We start from the raw sequence: 17,258 nt of genomic DNA, 5'->3' as shown, positions 1-17,258 counted from the left end.
ATAGCCATGAGGACTCAAACCTTGCTCACAGTATTTTATTGGCCGTTTGGCCGGTGGCCCTGGGACTGTCATCAACATTCTGTCCTCTGTAGCAACCGGCAGCCCCCTCCTGCCTCTTGGCCCCTCTGTTTGCAGGTGATGAGGCACCCGTGTGAATTTGGCGCAGTGGAGGAATTAGGAGACAAGTGTAGATGACTCTTAGCGTCTGTCCTTGGTCCATCCATCCCATTACCTGGGGTGGCTTGTCTGGGGGAGGTCCTACCGGGTGGGACGCAGGGGCCGTGGTGGTCGGTGCCTGCGGCTCAGCTGCCAGCGTGGGAACCGGTGCTCCTGGTTTGGCATCCTGTGCCCTGCCGGGTGCGCAGCACGCTTGGCCCTATCACCGCCGTGATCATGTGGCATTTATCAGACTTGCCTAATTGATGTTTGCAAGTTAATTTATGAGGTATTTGGAGATCCTTCCAAGAAGGCAGTAGCAATGCTCGGGGCCATTTGCTGTGACTCTTGGTCACAGGGCACCTCAAAGTGATGGATGAGCTGTGGTCTGAAGACTTACAGCTGTTACCACAGGACTCGCTTCAATTTTTATGCCCACGATGTCTCTCTAGCTGGTAGTGAAGGACTGTGCTGGTGTCTGGGGTGATGCTGTCCGCTCCCGTCCCCAGTACGGGTGCAGCAGGGAGGGGGATCATCCCCCAGGCAAAGCACCATCGCAGGGGGTTGGCACTGTGGGTGCTCCCTCGTGGCTTTCGGGAGCCAGCGTCCCCGCAGCGCTGCTGGGGATAGGGGTGGTTTTACCGGGTGCTGGGGGTGCTGGTCACCAGGGTAATGCTGTCTGTCTCCGACGGCGGAGCTGGGCCTGCCGGCGTTTTCCTTCCCGCTGCCTCCATCACGGGTAACCATGGCAATCAGTAGCGATGCTCTGCCCACACAGAGGGAGGCTCAGCTGTGCTGTGGGGGTCCCCGAGCATCCTCTCCCCCAGGCACCCATGGCCGGCGGGGGCCCCGAGTGGGGCTTGTCGGGTGCGCGCGGCCGGCATTGGGCGCCGGGGCTCACGTGGTGAGCGGTGGCTGCCGTGGCCCGGCCGAAACATTCCGGCACAATAGGGATGGGAGCCCCCCAGGGTGACCCTGGCCCTGCAGCCATGGCAGTGGGGATCTCTTAGGGATTTTCTGGCTTGAAGCAGCCCCAGCGCTCATTCAGGGAGGCTCCGGTGCTCCTGCTGTGCCTCCAGCTTGAATTTCCATGGCCGAAAGCTGCCGGCAAGTTCAGGCCGGCGTTTTCCTGCCTCTCCAGTAATTTCCTGCGGCTGCGCTACACTTCAACCCGACCCGCACAGGGAAGGCTCGGGGCGGGGGGGGCGGGGGGGGACGGTGGTGGTTACTGAGAGCATTTGGAAAATTACATTTAAGACGAAGAGGAAGGGGATGGGAAGGAGCTTAGCGGGCTTTGTTCTAATAGCTGTAATCACCCAAAGCGGAACCATGAGCCCTGTTGCGCTGGGTGCCACAGCCCTGCCGCGGCGGGGGCTGCTGGCCTCCGCTCGCCGCGCCGTGCCGGCTTCCGCTCCCTCTCCGATGGCAGCTTGCACTTTGGTCCTGCTTGGAGCAAGTGCCCTGGTTTGGCTTTATTGCACAAAAGACTGTATTGACATAAACAGGGGAAAGGTTGGTCAGAAGGTGAAGATGAGGCATCTTGAAGGGAAACCGGAGGCTTAAATACCCCAAACTCGCCGTCTCGCCCAGCTACCGAGCCTGAAAGGAGGAAAAAAGGCAGGAGCGCAATTTTTAACCTTTTTTTTTCCCCTCTTCCGACAGTGTTTTCAGACACTGCCACTACCCACAGCGAGCAGGACCTGTGCCGAGAGGAGGAGGGGATCTCTGCAAAGTAAGCTGAGCTTTTTAAAGGCTTTCTCCTTCTTGTTTTGCTTTCCAAGAGCGGCGGAGGTGGTGACCCCACAGCAGGGAGCACAGGGGCTCCCACCGCCCCGCGCTTATCTCTGGCTGCAACCTTCTCTTGGTACGGGTCACTGATGGGAACGGTGGCGATTTTCCGTGCTTAATTTCTTTCCCTGTTTTAGTGACATAGCGAAAGGCAGCAAGTGCTCTCAGGTGGGCTCCCGTGCAGCCCGTGCTCTCGTGTAGAAGGTCTATCTGTATGTATCATACATAAACAAGCGTTTATGTATGAACAAGCCGCTCAGAGATCAAAGATCTTTCTACAAAATGTTAATTAAACGAATAACGGTGTGTTGTTGAGGCTTGAAAAGGGAAATGAAGGAAATGAGCTTTTTTAAGGAGGTGCCTGGTGGAAATATTTACAGTTATTCCTCAAATTTCAGCTATTTCTATTTTCCCTGGGGCAAGAGGGGAAAACCTGGCTGTTGCTTCAGAGGTGCTGTAAACCGTTTTTCTTGGTTGTGCGTAATGTGGGCATTTGATGTGATCCAGCGTGATGGCGTCGGAGGGGGAGAGGACGTGACTGTGGTGATTCGGTTCCTGCTTCACGGCACAACATACAACGTGCCACATACCGCCGTGAGTCTTGCGGGAAGCAGAAATAGCTCTGCCTGTCCCGGCACAGAGAAATGTGGTGGTGATGATGGGGGGGGGTGGCGGGGTGGGAGAGCAGGCAACGAGGAGGTTTCGTTTTATAGAGGTGTGACAAAAGAGCTAGCGCCGAGGAAAGGGCGAGACATAAGTTGGTTAGCAGGGAGAATTAGAGGAGATGTATGTGCGGCAGGGTTTAATCTCTTAACGAGAAAAATATATCCCAGCTGCCTGTGGTGGGGCGAGTTCAGGGACGAGTGTGGCGTTGCGTGAGAGCTCGCCCTTGCACCCTGTGTCCTCCGCCGGCCGCCCCTGAGGTTTGCCCGAAGGATGCTCGGGAGCCGGGATCGGGACCTGTGATCCACAGCAAGTGCAGAACGGCCATGGGGCAGGAATAGGACGTGGGGGCGGGGATGAATTTGTCTCAGATAAGGGCTGGTGGCCAAAGAGCGCCTTGCCAGGTTGTTTCCTTCAGTTCCCGAGCCCATTAATAGGCTCTGCTCCCTTGATTAGTTGGTGCCTGTGCGGAGCGGTAATGAGAGCCGGGCTCAAGCCATCAATTCTAGGTCAGTGGTTGTGTGCTGGGGATTTGGGATCGGGCAGGGGGAGGGGAGCCGGAGCTGGACGCCTGCCTCCAAAAAGAAACGTGGAGCCTGTGTTAAGGCAGCCCTGCCTGCACCCATGGCGGGGGGGAGAGGGCTGCCTGCACCCAACACAGCAGGGCTGTGTGTCCCCCCGTCTCCAAAGTGCCCCATCACCCTGGACATGGTCTGTGCCTGTCAAGGAGGCTCATTGCCCATTTGAGATGTGCTCTCCTGAGAGGATAACATTGCAATAATTATATGCGTTAAGAACCAGAACAAATAATTGAGTTTTAAAACTGAAAGAGACTTTGCCGCATTCCTGAGCAGTATCCTTTGCCTCTTGCAGAGCTGCTTTCTTCTCTCACTGGTGGCAGAGATCTCATTTAGTGTCAGCTTGTCACTGTTTCTGGTGTTTAACCTCTGTTCCTTCCCTAAAGGTGGGCAGGTGAGGCCAGGCAGTGAAGAGCAGCATGGACCTGGATGTGCTGAACATGTTTGTCATCGCTGGTGGCACCCTGGCCATCCCCATCCTGGCCTTCGTGGCCTCCTTCCTCCTCTGGCCCTCGGCGCTCATCCGCATCTACTACTGGTGAGTTCATCAGCGGGACCCTGTCTGCTCTCATTTTAGTGCAGGGGTGGAATTACTGCTGGTCCCCATCAGGTCCCTGTGCCCTGGCGCACACACGGGTACACGAAGAGCCACGGGCAGCAAGGTGGCACGGACAGTGGTGGCGGTAGGCGCGGGTGAGGTGGATTTTTCCACGGATGTACTGGCTGTGTGTAGCTTTAAGCACCTCTGGGAGCAGAAAATGGCATTTTCTTATTGCTTTTTTGCTGCCGAGGCTTATATCTGCCAGGGCAGCCTCAGCTGGGCTGCGGGATGTCTCCGAACGTTTCTGGGTTGTTTCCCCCAAGGATGGGACTGCGGCTGGGAAAAGCATCGCCGATGCTGCCTGTCCCCCAGCCTGGCAGCCCTGGCAGGCTGCTGACCTCCCGCCTCGTCAATGCAGACGTCGGTGTGGCTGTCCTTGGCTCTGCTGCGTCTCCTCTGGCTCACACGGTCCCTCCTGATTACCAGCCTGCTCCACAGGCAGGGACTTTTCTCTCGCTAGTAGTTACGGACAAGGTTTTTCTCATTCTGCCCCTCTCTTCTGGGCTGGAGCATCACAGAAGATGGAGCAATGTTCTTCCTTACCCCCTGGCATCTCCTCCTTTCCGATACCGGGAGGCAGGAACCGCATCCTTCAGTCCTCGCCTGTCCCTGGACACCAGTGATAAACACGCTGGCGGCTTTCCCATCTGGGTTTGTTGCAGGGGAAAGCTGGAATAACGCTGCTGTCAGAAGCCGGGGCAGCGTCTCGTCATCCGGCGCGGGCGGCGCAGCGGGCTGCCCTCACGTGCTGCTGGCAGATGGCGGCTCCTGCAGTTTTGCTCACGGGGTGTTTCCAAATGAAAGGCATTAAGCCCACCCCAGCACTCAGATGCAGCAGCGTGATGAAGGCTGTTTCTAATGGCACATTTATTAGCAACCTTTTAATCCCAGCATCTAGGGGCTGAGAGAGGAGGGGGGATGGGATGAAAACCCCGGTGACTGGATCAGCACAGGGGAGAATTTCTTCCCGTTGTGCATCATATAGGGGGCTGAAAGGCCAAATGCCGCTCTGCAAAGGAGAGCAGGCGGTGTGACAGCCTCCTGCCCCGGGGACATCCAGGCTGCTGCCTGGGGCAGGTCCAGATGGTACTGGGTTCATCAAAGGGTTTTTTTCCCTCAGATATATGAGTGGCCGGCGGAAGCCAGGGCTCAGGTTCAGGGGAGGATCGCTGGAGAAACGCTGCCACACCGGAGCAGAGCGCGTGTGGCAGGGGTGAAGCCTTCAGAGGGCCACCGGCAGGGGTGGCCGCACAGGGCAAAGGAGGTGCAATGGGCTGATGCCGGGAGCTTTGAGGAGCCGGGCCGAGAGGGAGGTAGAGAAGACCCTGCTGCATCATCCTTTGAGTCACAAATTAGGGGCTGAGTGAAAATGCACGGTGGGTGGGTGGGTCGGTCTGTGTTCGGCTGAGGGAGGGAGCGTGTGAGCAGAGATGAGCAGGGCTGTTTTCTTTTGAAGGGTAAGTGCCCCCATCTCTCCCTCTTCCAGCGTTTCTGGCAGCATTGGCATCTTGCAGGAGTAGCTGCGATGCTCTGTGTTTCATGGGAGCCTCTTTTCTTAGGGACAGCGGACGAGGAGAGCGGGTTTGCCTTTTACTCTTCATTTCCTATGTGCTTCTGAGTTGGCTTTTTGGGGGGCAAAATCGTTGTGTTTCCCCACGGGCAGAGGCAGGCGAGGGGGCAGACAGCATGCCATGCCACACTCCCCCTTTCGGCCCCGTGCAGCTCCAGCATTGTGGCACCGCTCCCAGGAGGTCCCCGAGAGGTCCCAGGGGATGCTTCTCCCTTCTCCCACCACTCACTGTCCCCCTTCTCCTCCTCACTGCCGGTCTGCGTGTCCTCAGCCGGCGTGGCCAAGGGTCACGCAGGGCCCCCATCGCTGGTGGCCTCGCTCCCTCCCCTGCCACTAATGCCCGGTGTGACGTGCAGGGCTGCCCCGCTGACCCCGGCCCCGGCGCCTGCCTGCTCTGCCGACAGGGGTTAATCAGTTTAGCCGCTGCCGCTAAGCGTGTTAACACCTTGCGAGGGATCAGTTCAGCTTTGCACAGATTATTTTGCCGTCTGCTGAATTGATCCATCAGGATCAGTTGCTAAAAATGTTATCATCTTGCCCATCAGTAGTTTACACCGGTGCCTTTGAGGCGAGGACTCTTAAGACACTTATTCAGGGAGAAATTCACCTCTCCTTGTAGGACCAGCACAGAGCCGAGATGCTGCTTAAGTCCCACTAACTCCCTCCAAAAAGGGATTATGCTAAAAGAGGATTGCACTATGCATAAGCTTTGAGTGGGCAGAGAGCTAGGACAGCCCAGCAGTGTTGGTGACCTTGCTAAATAAATTATGGTATCGTGTATAAAAATATTTGCCAGTATCTTGGCCATCAGGAGTAGCCCGGTAGTTGTCCTGACAAGGGTTATGTCTGAACACAGGGGAAATGCAGTGAAAGCATGCCTGCTCCTCCGTCCTGGACTGCACGTACACATCATGTGTCCAAAGTGTCACCGATAATCTCTGTCCAGGTCCCCTCTGGCCGACAGTTTCACTGCATCCTCTTTGAGCAGGCTGCAAGCGTGCACTGGCAGGAGCTGTCTGCCTCTTTGCTTTCAGAGGAATAACCCAGGTTTGCCTGGGGTTAGCCCAGTATCTTCTGGGATGCTCGACCCTGTGTAAGGACAGTCCCCTCCGGTCCTTCGCGTGTGTATGAATACATTCTTAAAGATCATCTAGTTGGCATATGGGAACTGGGTTTCTGTGGTGCTCCTGGTGAGATTGTTGTTTTGGCTGGGACCTGATGTGCTTGTCCGTGGGGTGGTGATGTCCCATGGCTGTGGGGTTGTGCCCAAATAAACCCGCGACAGATCCACCTTACCCACCTGGAACAAGTGCCTCCCTTGGCCTGCCTGTCCTGCACGCTGCCTCACCGTGTGCACTGCCTTACTCTCTTGAGCCTCTCTCCTCATACCAACCTTTGGGTGTTTTTAGTTTTAGGATTGCTATTTTGGCCCATTTCAATTTCCTTGAGGGAATTGTGCAAATTAGTTATTTTGGGTATTTTTTGAAGTTTTTTTACAGAGTGTCTCCACAAGCCATCTCCAGGGCAGCCATGAATAGCCAGTAGCCGGTGCTACACGTGTAAGGGATCACATGTAAGCATAGGGTCTGGTCCAGGGACCAGATGCTCCGAATTAGTCCCAGTTAGGGCCAGGACAGCACTGGTGTAAGCCCAGCATAACCGGCCTTAGCGAACTAGCAAATCTGTGGCTGAGTTTGGACCTGTCAGCGGGATTCTATTGCCTCTGAGCCCTGGTCTGGCCTCACTCACTGGTGGTATTTTCTCCTTGTTTCCAGGTACTGGCGCCGAGCCTTGGGTATGCAGGTTAGATATGCGAACTACGATGACTATCAGTTTTGTTATTCCTATAGAGGGAGACCTGGATACCGACCGTCCATCCTGATGTTACATGGGTTCTCAGCCCACAAAGACATGTGGCTGTCCATAGTCAAGGTGGGACCCCATTTCTATCATGTCGCTCACTAGCAAGAGTCAATGATCCTGGGCTTGGGGGTGGTTTGGGGACCCAACAGTTGCATGCATGGGCTGTGAAGATGTCTGTGATGTGCTAGAGACACCCTCCTCAGCTCTGTGCTGGTTGCTTGCTGGATCCCTTTCATCCCTATGTCATGCAGAGCTTCAGGGGAGAGCGGTATGTACCTACCTCCTCCACGGGAAGCGAGTCTTGCCCGTGGTTTCTCATCATGTCATCCTTGGCTGACGACTTACGGTGCACGAGTAACCAGGGGCTGCTAGGAAGAGAGTGTCCCCCGCCCGTACTCCCACCTGCGGTCACTGGTTTCCATCCCTGGGCTTTGCAGCAGTTCACCTGCGCCATAACCGCCCCTGGTTTGTTTCTGCAGTTCCTGCCAAAGAACCTGCACTTGGTGTGCGTTGACATGCCTGGGCACGAGGGCACAACCCGCTCGGCCTTGGACGACTACTCCATTAGCGGGCAAGCTAAGAGAATACACCAGGTAACGCCCTGGCGTCACATCGCCTCTGCAGAGGGACGTGGGGATGTGAGGGATGTTAAGCCTTGCGAGCGCTGCCTCATGTGGCCCCACTCCCACCCACAGCCCTTCGCAGGCAGCCAGAGCCGCTGACCTCAAGCTTTTTTGAATTTCTCTAATGACCCCGTGCTGTTGCTTCCTCTCCCCTAACAACGCTCCTTCTGCTCCCCTGCCAGTTCGTGGAGTGCATCAAGCTGAACAGAAGGCCCTTTCATCTGGTTGGCACTTCCATGGGGGGGAATGTAGCCGGCGTCTATGCTGCTCAGTACCCAGAAGATATTTGCAGCCTGACTCTCATCTGTCCTGCAGGTGGGCAACGCGGGGGAGGCAGATGGGGAGAGGGTGAGCAGGAGCCGGTGCAAAAGCCCAGAGCAGTGCTGGGAGCAAAATAGGCTTTCAGTGCAAAGCATTTTGAAATATTTTGTATGTACAGTCTGAAAACCTCTGGCAGAGCATGGGAGGAAATCACAGCCTTGTCCTGACTGCTCTTCTCCAGGGCTTTGGGGTTTGCCGCGCTGTGCTGTGGTTAGAGCTGGGACTAGGGCAAATGGGACAAGTCCTGCTCCGGAAGAAAATGTGTTTCCCCTTGGGGTGGCAGCTGTTATATGTGGCACATCTGTAGCCTCTCGGTTCTGGAGGGGGAACCCAGGCAGCAATGGGAAAAGCCTCCCCAGTCTGGCCGCTTGAGAGCCCCAGTGCACCAAAGGACTGGGGCTTCAGGAGATGGAGGGCTCGGTCCTCCCACGTTTGAGTACTCCCAATGGGAAGAGCGCGTCGGGGCCACGCACAGGTCTGCGGGGTGTCCCTGTGCCCGTGCAGCACCCCTCCATCCCCACCGTCTCCTCCATCCCCACCGTCCCCTCCATCCCCACTGCCCCCTTGGCTGGGGGGGCAGGGGAGCCCTGGGCATGACATGCTGCAGGAGGCTCGGGGGTTTTGGCAGCGCGCTTCTTTGTCAGGGAGAGCTTTGCTGCATCCCAGTTGTTATAGCAGCTCCTTCCCCCTCCCACACAAGGAAAGCGGCTCCCAGATAAGAAATAAGTAATGAAGCAAAGCGAACGTTACCTAGCTACCAGGCTCTGGGGGCGGCAAGGTTCCTGCTCCGCTCCGGGGGAGATGCTGGCTGACTCTCCCAGTGTTTCGGGATGTGAAACCTCTGTGTGGGGGCTGCAGAGAGGTTTTGGGGTTAAGCTGCTGGGGGATTTTTCCCCCGCAGTGGTGCATGCGGATAGGGCTTCTGAAATTTTCTGTCTGACCCTTCCTTTGCTGTGGCAGGCCGGGTACGGGCATTAGTATTTGCATCCGCTGTCCACATAAAAATAAGCATTATAATTTTTGCCAAAGTGTTCATGCCTGCCTACAGGGAATACACCTCGTGTTGCTTCAGCCCATGTCAGCCCCGTGGTGTCAGGCCTTGGGTCAGGCGGGAGGCTGGGGTATCTCTGGGTATGTACTAAGGTTGCCGTATGTACAGATTTTTTCCTTCCCCCTCCCCTTATTTTTTTATTTAATGAGTTATGAAGTGGGAGGCCAGAGGCAGGGATGAGGGAGGTCGGTATGGTGATGCTCGGGTCTCATCTGGGTTTTAACTTGCATCCCCCTTCTCGTTCATCCCAGGCCTGCCAAGTACCACCGACAGCAAGTTCATTAAGCAGCTCCGGGAGCTGCAAGAGTCCGAATGCATCGACCGGATCCCTTTAATTCCCTCGACCCCTGAGGAGATGGCGGATATGCTGAAGCTTTGCTCCTATGTCCGCTTCAAGGTGCCGCAGCAGGTGAGGAGCCCGGGCTGGCTGCGGCGGCCGGGAAAGGGGGGGCTGGGAGGTGGGGAACGGGTTTGCTTCTCCCCGAGCGTGCGTGCCGGCAGCCGAGGCAGTGCCAGGAGCAGAGCCGGTGCTGCCATCGCCTCCGTCACCCAGGCGGGACACCCCCGGCCCCGCTTCCAGCACCTCCCCAGCAAACCGGCTTATCCCAGCTCCCTCTGGCAAGACCTCCTGAAATTCCTCCTCCCTGCGAGGTCTCTGGCAGCGGGCTGGGATGTTGAAGGGTTTTTTAGTAAATATGGCTGGCAGGAAGGATTAGATAACTAAGGCGGCAGTTGTCTGGCCTGGAGGGGGATTGTTTGCTGCTTTTTAAGCAAAAGCAATGGAAATGTTAATCGCCTCATTGTCAGGCGAGAGGAACTTGGTGAGGGTCTGGCCATTAAGCTGGTTTTCCTTAGGAAGTCTGGGATGAGTAGATTGGAGAGTAAGAAAAAAAATGTAAGGTAATGCCAAGACCTGGTTTTTTTTTTTAGCATAAGAATAAAAGAAGGAAGAAAAGCACAGTCATGGCTGAGGCAGCCTGCTGGCAGTGGATAGCTGCCCTGGGGGATAAAACTGGGTTGACATCATAAAAGACAAAAGTACTTGTTGCTGAAATACATGTTACTTAAGTGCGGTTGCGACTGCCAGACGTGCTTAGGAAGGAGCTCGCGCCAGGGCCAGGCTGTGCAGAGCAGGTCGGGGTGGCGGGGGTGCGCTCCCGGCCACTTGCCGCGCTCGCAGGCGTTCTCGGGCGCGCTCAGCCCCGTTGTGGGATGCAGGTCTGTCCCCCACCCCAGCAGCTCTCCTTTGCTCTCCCTGCAGATCCTCCAGGGCCTCGTCGACGTTCGCATCCCACACAATGATTTTTACCGGAAACGTAAGTGTGCGGCGGCAGCCCCTCTCACCAGGCTTTCCAGCCGGACCCCCGGGGCACGGGGATGGGCTGTCCCCAGCACCGTGTCCCCTGCTGCCATCTGTCCCCTGCACCCCCCTGCTGCCTTGCTGAGGGTGGGAAGGGACAACATCATTAACAGATTTGGGGATGCACTTCAGTCACTGGTAGCAACCCACTGGGCGATGGGGCTGCTGCTTTGCCCTCATCCTGCCAGCTGGGTTAATTAGTACTAATATCTACAAGGAGACGGGCTTGGAGGAGGATCTCTCTGCAGAGGGACTTGGTAGTGGTGCAGGACTCGGCCTTTGCAAGGACAGCCCGTCGGGGCTCTCTCCATTGCCCCTGCCTGGGTGTCCCACTGAGGGGACACTGGCAGGGCTGGCCCGCAGGGACCCCTGCCAGAAGGGAAGGCAAAGCATTCCCCTTGTAGGACTGACTCTCCTCTTGCCCCCACTTAGTGTTTTTAGAAATCGTGGATGAAAAGTCCAGGCACTCTCTCCACGAGAACATGAGCAAGATCAAAGCGCCGACACAGGTCATCTGGGGAAGACAGGACCAGGTACGTGTCCCGCTCCGCCTCCCCCATGGGACCATGTCTCCATCTCTGCCCGCGTCCCCCCGCAGGGGCACGGCACAGGCTGTGCTGCTGAGCTGTGCACTGCATTAGGCGGGAGCTGGCACATGCGTGTCCCTGTCCCCAGTGGGTTTGAACATGGGGTTTGGCGGGGCGATGGGCATAAAGCTGGCAGCCAGTGTGGGATGGAGGGAGGAGAGGGCAGAGCCAGGGCTGGGGAGGGCGAGGGGACAGGTGGGGGGCAGGTACCATCTGTGGCAGGCGTGGGGTGGGAAGAAGAATGAAGTGCCAGCAAAGAGTTTTTCTGGCAACTGGGGAGAGATGTGTTGGCCGTGGGCAGGCGGCGAGGCAAAGGCATGGGACTTTTCCGTGTTTCTGTGTAGAGCTGGTTACAGAGAGAGGAGTGGGAGGGGGAAGGAGGCGAGCTGCAGGCTCTGCGAATGCAGAGGTGCAAGTGTGTGCTTGCACCCCTTTGCACTGAGCTGGCAGCCAAAAAACATCCAAGAGAGTTCCGTGCCACATGCTGAGACTGGCACCGTGCAACTTCCCTGTCCCATCCCCAGGCACGGGTACCACGGGATGGGGCTGGCATCACAAGGACTCTGTCCACATCCCTGCTCAGCATCTCGCTTGGACTTGCAAAGGCGGCTCCAATGGGGTTTCTATGGTGGCCAGTAAAACCTGGCTTTGCCCGTGGAACTGACTATTTTTTCCCTTCCCGTCCAGGTCCTGGATGTTTCTGGCGCCAGTGTTTTAGCGAGTGCTATCCCGGACTGCCACGTGTACATCCTGGAGAACTGTGGGCACTCGGTGGTGGTGGAGCGGCCCCGCAAGACGGCCAACCTCATCCTGGAGTTCCTGGCGCTGCTGCACAACATGGACAACAACAAGAAGCAGGCATGAGCGTGGCAGGAAGCCGAGGGCCCACACCGGGTCTTTTAAATTGTAAAGTACTGCAGCTTTGATCAGTTCTCAGGGATCTTGTACGAATCGGGGTGAACGTGCCAAAGTCCCTGAGGAAGGCAGAATCACTGATACCTAAACCTATAGCACCGCCGGCACAGCGACCTAGGGGTCATTGAGCAACCTCCATAGATACAGGAACGGAAGCAGAATCTCTCCCTTTTCTACTTAGAGACAAAGTAGAAACGAGCTGAAATCACCAAGCGCTAGCCATGCCGTGTGCTGAAGCTCCTTATGCAGCCACCCATCTTACCCGAGTTACCGGCACGTAGTTGTTAATGACATTTACTGAAACTATATAAGAAGCGTAGGAAGGAGGAAGCGTCCTAGACTGAGACTTAACAATATTTCTACTACTTAGAGTCCGTCACGTTGCATGCTGCCGTGCTGTAAGAGAACCCCAGTGCTCCAGGCTCGAGTGCTTTTTGTGTAGCTCCCTAAGTTGTGATTTATGCAGAAAACAAGAGAAAACTTCACGCGTGGAAGTCCAACGACTGTATGTGCAAAAAATGTTTACACTTTGAGTGGGTTTTTTTAAATCCCCGAAGAGCTCCTGCGTATATGTAATGCCTTAACATTGCCCAGGGTATGGCATCTGCGCACAGCCTGCCTTGCCCAGGGGATGGTGGCCCCTGAGGCTGAACACAGCGAGTGAAAACTTGGGGTGCAGACAGCAGCTTCACCGCCGTTGTATGAACCAGAGGGATGGAAACCGGCCGGAGCGATGCGATCCCTGAGCCCGAGTCAGCAATAAGCCTGTGGGCAGGGTGCGAGTCAGCAAACTCGGGCGAACTCTTGTCTCAGCTCTTCTATCGCATCACGCTGCTGAACACGTTGATGTAAATAACGATTTTCTTAATGAATTCCATGAATTCTGCAAATGCTGACATCACCGAAGCCAGGCGTGAGGGGTGGGAGGGGGCTGTGTATGTGGATAACACGGGGGATGTGGGGTCACTGGGCAGTGAGGAGGGGGACAGCTCGCCTGCGCGGTGCTGGGCGGTGGCGTGGGAAGGTACAGTGTGCTTGTACATCCTCTCGGTGATTATAACCCCTGACTGAGTGAAATTATAGATAAGAACAGGCAATGCAGACAAGCTGTGCTTTGCAGCCTGGGAGGTGATGCACGGGGATGGATCCTGCGCCTCCCCCGGTGCTGTCCCTCGCTGCGTGTCCCACGGGGAGAGGGCTGGTCCTGGTCTCGGCGGACCTGTGGCTGCTGGAGGGCAAGGCGGTGCGTAGTCCTCTGGAAGGCAAAGCAGCAGCGGCCGTCACCCCACGGTCACCCCCATCCCTCCATGGGGGTTGACACTGGGTGCTGCTAGAGCCCCCCCTCCCCTGCAGACTGGGTACGCGTGCTTGTGGTGCTGACAGCCATCTCCTCGCCGTCTTTCTGAGGTACCCTGATCTGTACATATATCTGAAACTCCCCATCAGCTTCTCTGCTCTTTTTAAGAGAAGAGACATTGTTCTTTTAGAAAATTAGAAATTTGCTGTTAATTGCTTCGTTATTGTTTCTACTACAGGAGTTGGTTTAAAAAAAAAAAAAATGATTGCTGATAGTTTTATGCGGTACAAGCCAGAAAAAGTTGTTGGGTATCTATATGGTTTCTCATATGCCACAGATTGCTGTACACAAAGGATTTATATGGCTATTAAAATCTAGTGATTTAAGGAGTCCACAGTGCAACGGTTATTTTTTCCTTTGAGGAAGAAGAGGGCTGTGGTGTGGGATGATGCATGGCGCGGGGGACTTGCTCTGCTTCTTCTTTCCTCCCCGCATTTCTGGGAGATGCAGGTTTTGCCTCGAGAAACATTTGACGATGTCAAGAGAGATGGTGAAGACTGGGAAGGCTTGGGTCTCATCTCTTCACAGACAATACGAATTTTGCTTTTTTCTTTTTATTAAGAGGAGGTGGCGCTAAACACTCAAGAAGCAAAATCAAACCTCAAGAGGCAGGGGAGTTAGTTTTTAAGTGCTAAGATTCCTCTTAAAACTCTTGGAAGTGTGTTAAATACCAATTCCAGCTGTAATTACAAGTCTTACGGAATTCATACAGTGTGCTAGGAATAGCGTTATGTCCATATCCAGGCGAAAGTATTTGCATTTCTCCTTTCCCCAGGAGGCTGTCGAGGCCCGGCAGCTGCTTTGTTTGACAGAGGAGCTGCGGGGGGAGCTGGGGAGCATCCTGCTGGCACCCCGTCCCCCCGCCCGGGCCCTGCCATGGCACCCCAGACCTGCTGCTACAGTAATGTATGGGTTGAAGTGATGGTGGCTATGGGAATCCTGTTAATTACTGCAGCGCAGGGGGATGGACTGCAAGCAGGAGGTCTGCATCATGTGTTGCAGCCTCCCACGGTTCATCAATAAAGATCCCCAGGTGTATTTGGGAGGGGGGTCTGGGTGCTGAGCCCACTGAGGAGAGGCAGGCAGGGAGGGAGGGAAGCTGCCTGCAGCTGGGATCACACCTGAAAGCACATCTGGTAACACCGGTCGCTATTCCCACTAACTCTCATTTCCCGCTGGGAGCCAGAAAAGCCCCACGTCACGCAAGGGCTGCTCCTGTGTTTTCAGCTGCTCCCCCCCTTGGCACTGAGCCCCCCGTGAGCCCCGGCCGCCCCCCAGGTAAGGCTGTGTCCTCGGGCTGTGTGTGGGGCTTGGGAAGGGGCAGAGGCTCCTGCTGCTGCCGGTGTGTTTGTCTGTCCTGTGGGCAGAGCTGGGGGAACCACAAGGAAACCATTGGATCGCAGTTGCAGCGAGCCTGGGCACTGGGAACCTGCACATAGCTGAGCATCCTGGCGAGGGAGGAATTTGTCTTTTGGTTTGTTGCCTGGTGTTTAAGTGTTACTTTCCTTGTAATTATGTGAACGAACCAGGTCTGTGCTGGGATTGAGCTGGGTGGCGAGGCTCGGGGAGGGAGGGGCTCATGTAAAAACTAAGGAAGGAGTTGGCCCCTGGTTGTTATGGGTCTTGCCAAGGCGGATTCACTGTATCCTGAAAAGAGGCTGCAAAACACAACAGGGCTGTCTCGCGAATAAACCGAACGATGCCTCTGCACAAGCTGTTTTGCTTGTCCGCGGTGGTGCCTGTCACCCCGCTCCCGGGATGTCGCTGGAGCAGGAGGGACCGAGCTGTGGCGGCAGCGGCTCCCGGGCACCCCGTACGTGTCCAGCTGCTGCTGCTGGGGAAAATGCGATGCTCTCAAAACATGGGCACGCAGGGAAACCTGGGTTGGGTCCTGCTCCACACAGCTGCAGCCAGATGTTTGTCTGCAGTGGGGAAGCATCTTTCTCCCTCTTTTCCAGCAATGGAGAATAGCAGCGTCTGCTGCCTTGCGGGGGCGTTTCAGCAGCACAGCCCTGTGCAGAGCATCCTCTGACAGGTGGAGTGATGCTCGGGGTGTCTGGCACTGCGATTTGGGTGCTACTGTGGGTGTCCACCAACCCGGAAACCCATCACCTGCCTGAACCTTCCCCTGATTCGATGTGTTTCACAATCCTCTCGGACACACGGTGTTTTTCCCACGGAAGCCTGGATGGGAGCATGGCCCCTCTCACCTGCTGGGGGTGTCCCCACACGCTGGCGTGCAGCTGGGGCACACGTTCCCCGCTACACCTGCAGCTTCCCCGTGACATGGTGAGGGTCCCCATGCCTGGACCCTCCAGCTGAGACTTACGGTGAACGCATGGAAAATCTATAGGATCTGGTGGAGGGTTTTGTTTTGTTTTTTGGTTGTTTTTCCTTCTGGGAGGTCCTTTTCCAAACACCAGCCTCTTGGGGGCGGTTTGGGATTATTCATGGAATACTTGCTGGGCCACTAGCACTGGATGGCTTCTCCCTGGCATTCCCTGCCCGACAGCGCTGCCTGCCTGCTGCCTCCCACCGGACGCCTGAGACGTGGGGAGCGAACCTTGACCTTTCTTTCTTACAGAAAAACTTTGTTCTTCAGCCATCTCAACAGGGCTGCTGCCTTTTGTTGTCTGTTAGGTTTTCTTTTTTTTAATGCCCAGCAAATAGCTGTGAAGGGGGTACTCTGACAAGGGCTCTGGCTGTTGCCTGACGGGCAGAGACGGTGGCGTTGTGCCGCCTTCCGAACCCCACTCTTTTCCAGAAACCTCCGTTTCGCTCTGAAGAGCAGGACCCGTGCGCAGCCCTGGTGTGCTGCTCTATTGATTTTTATTTGTTTTCTTGCATTCCGGGAAAAGCTGGACAGGAGCACTGGGTGAGCTGGCAGGTTTCTGGTAACAGCACGGGGAGTTGTGCTTTCCCCCTGGGGTTTGCTGGGCATTCCCTTGGCCCGGGCTCCGGATCACCTCAGTGCAGGTGACCTGCATTCCTCGGGTGGATAACACAAAGTCCTTGCAAGGCGCAGGCTGCAGGGGAGGCTTCATGTAGGTTTGCCTTGGCCTCTGCCTTTGCCACCCGAGCGTTGGGAAGCCCCGGAGAGCTCAGGCAGAGGCTGTGCCTGTGCCCTGAAGGAGCAGCTGGTGCTGCTCCACAGCCATTTCATGGGATAGTAGTAACGTAGGGCTGGGAGAAACCTTGAGAGATCATCCAGGCCATCCCTAGATCAGCTCCTGGTCTTGGGCATCCCACCACAGCTCCCTGGGAGCTGCCGGGCTTCCAGGGCATCCTAATGAGTTGCCTGAATCTCTGCTGAAGTTTAAGCTTATTACTTCTTTGTATTCATTCATTGGATGCTGGGAGCGTGCTCGTAACCCCCTGCAGCACCCTATTGCATGTTCACAGACTTGCTGTGTCCAGACTAAAATCCTGCAGGCTCTGCCAGCTGCTCCTCCTGTACCTGGAGGGGTAACGCAGGGCAGCTGGGCACAACCTCTGGGCTCAGACTTTGCCAGCTTCAAACAGCGGGTGTCTTGCTTCATGAGTGTGTGAAAAGCAAACATTACAGTCAGCTTGTTTCTAAAATAAATAAATAGTAAGAATAAAAACAACAGCTCCCCCCCCAACTCCCCCAGAATGACGTTGCTCCGCCTGTGAGTCACCCTTTCCTGCAATCTTGCTCCCCAGCCTGCCGGTGCACTGCGATTATTCATACCTGAGAGCAGAATCTTGCATTGGTCTTTCCAGAATTAAATCTCTCTTTCTTCCCTCCCCCCCCCCCCCCTCATTTTTTTTATATATTTGTATATTTGCCAAGATCATCTGTAT

The 17,258-nt window shown here is 55.7% G+C and overlaps 1 protein-coding gene across 1 annotated transcript; it reads left to right on the top strand.

The window, feature by feature from the left end:
• The first annotated feature begins 1,386 nt into the window (after positions 1–1,386).
• Positions 1,387–13,756, top strand: ABHD6 (abhydrolase domain containing 6, acylglycerol lipase). Its single transcript, XM_082487851.1, has 9 exons — positions 1,387–1,888; positions 3,572–3,723; positions 7,132–7,288; positions 7,699–7,812; positions 8,025–8,157; positions 9,466–9,623; positions 10,476–10,530; positions 11,007–11,107; positions 11,849–13,756. The coding sequence occupies exons 2-9, from the start codon at positions 3,605–3,607 to the stop codon at positions 12,023–12,025; spliced, it is 1,014 nt and encodes a 337-aa protein (XP_082343977.1). The 5' UTR covers positions 1,387–1,888; positions 3,572–3,604; the 3' UTR covers positions 12,026–13,756.
• Positions 13,757–17,258: the final 3,502 nt, after the last annotated feature.

The sequence above is a fragment of the Vanellus vanellus genome (genome assembly GCF_965231255.1).
Source record: "Vanellus vanellus genome assembly, chromosome: 9".
NCBI classification, from domain to species: Eukaryota; Metazoa; Chordata; class Aves; order Charadriiformes; family Charadriidae; genus Vanellus; species Vanellus vanellus.
Note: the sequence above shows the minus strand (reverse complement) of the source record. Positions and strands in the feature narration are given on the sequence as shown.

Coding starts and splice junctions, on each gene's coding strand:
- ABHD6 (XM_082487851.1), top strand. CDS start 3,605: ATGGACCTGGATGTGCTGAACATGTTTGTCATCGCTGGTGGCACCCTG. Junction 7,289..7,698: donor TGTGGCTGTCCATAGTCAAG/GTGGGACCCCAT, acceptor TTGTTTCTGCAG/TTCCTGCCAAAGAACCTGCA. Junction 11,108..11,848: donor TCTGGGGAAGACAGGACCAG/GTACGTGTCCCG, acceptor CTTCCCGTCCAG/GTCCTGGATGTTTCTGGCGC.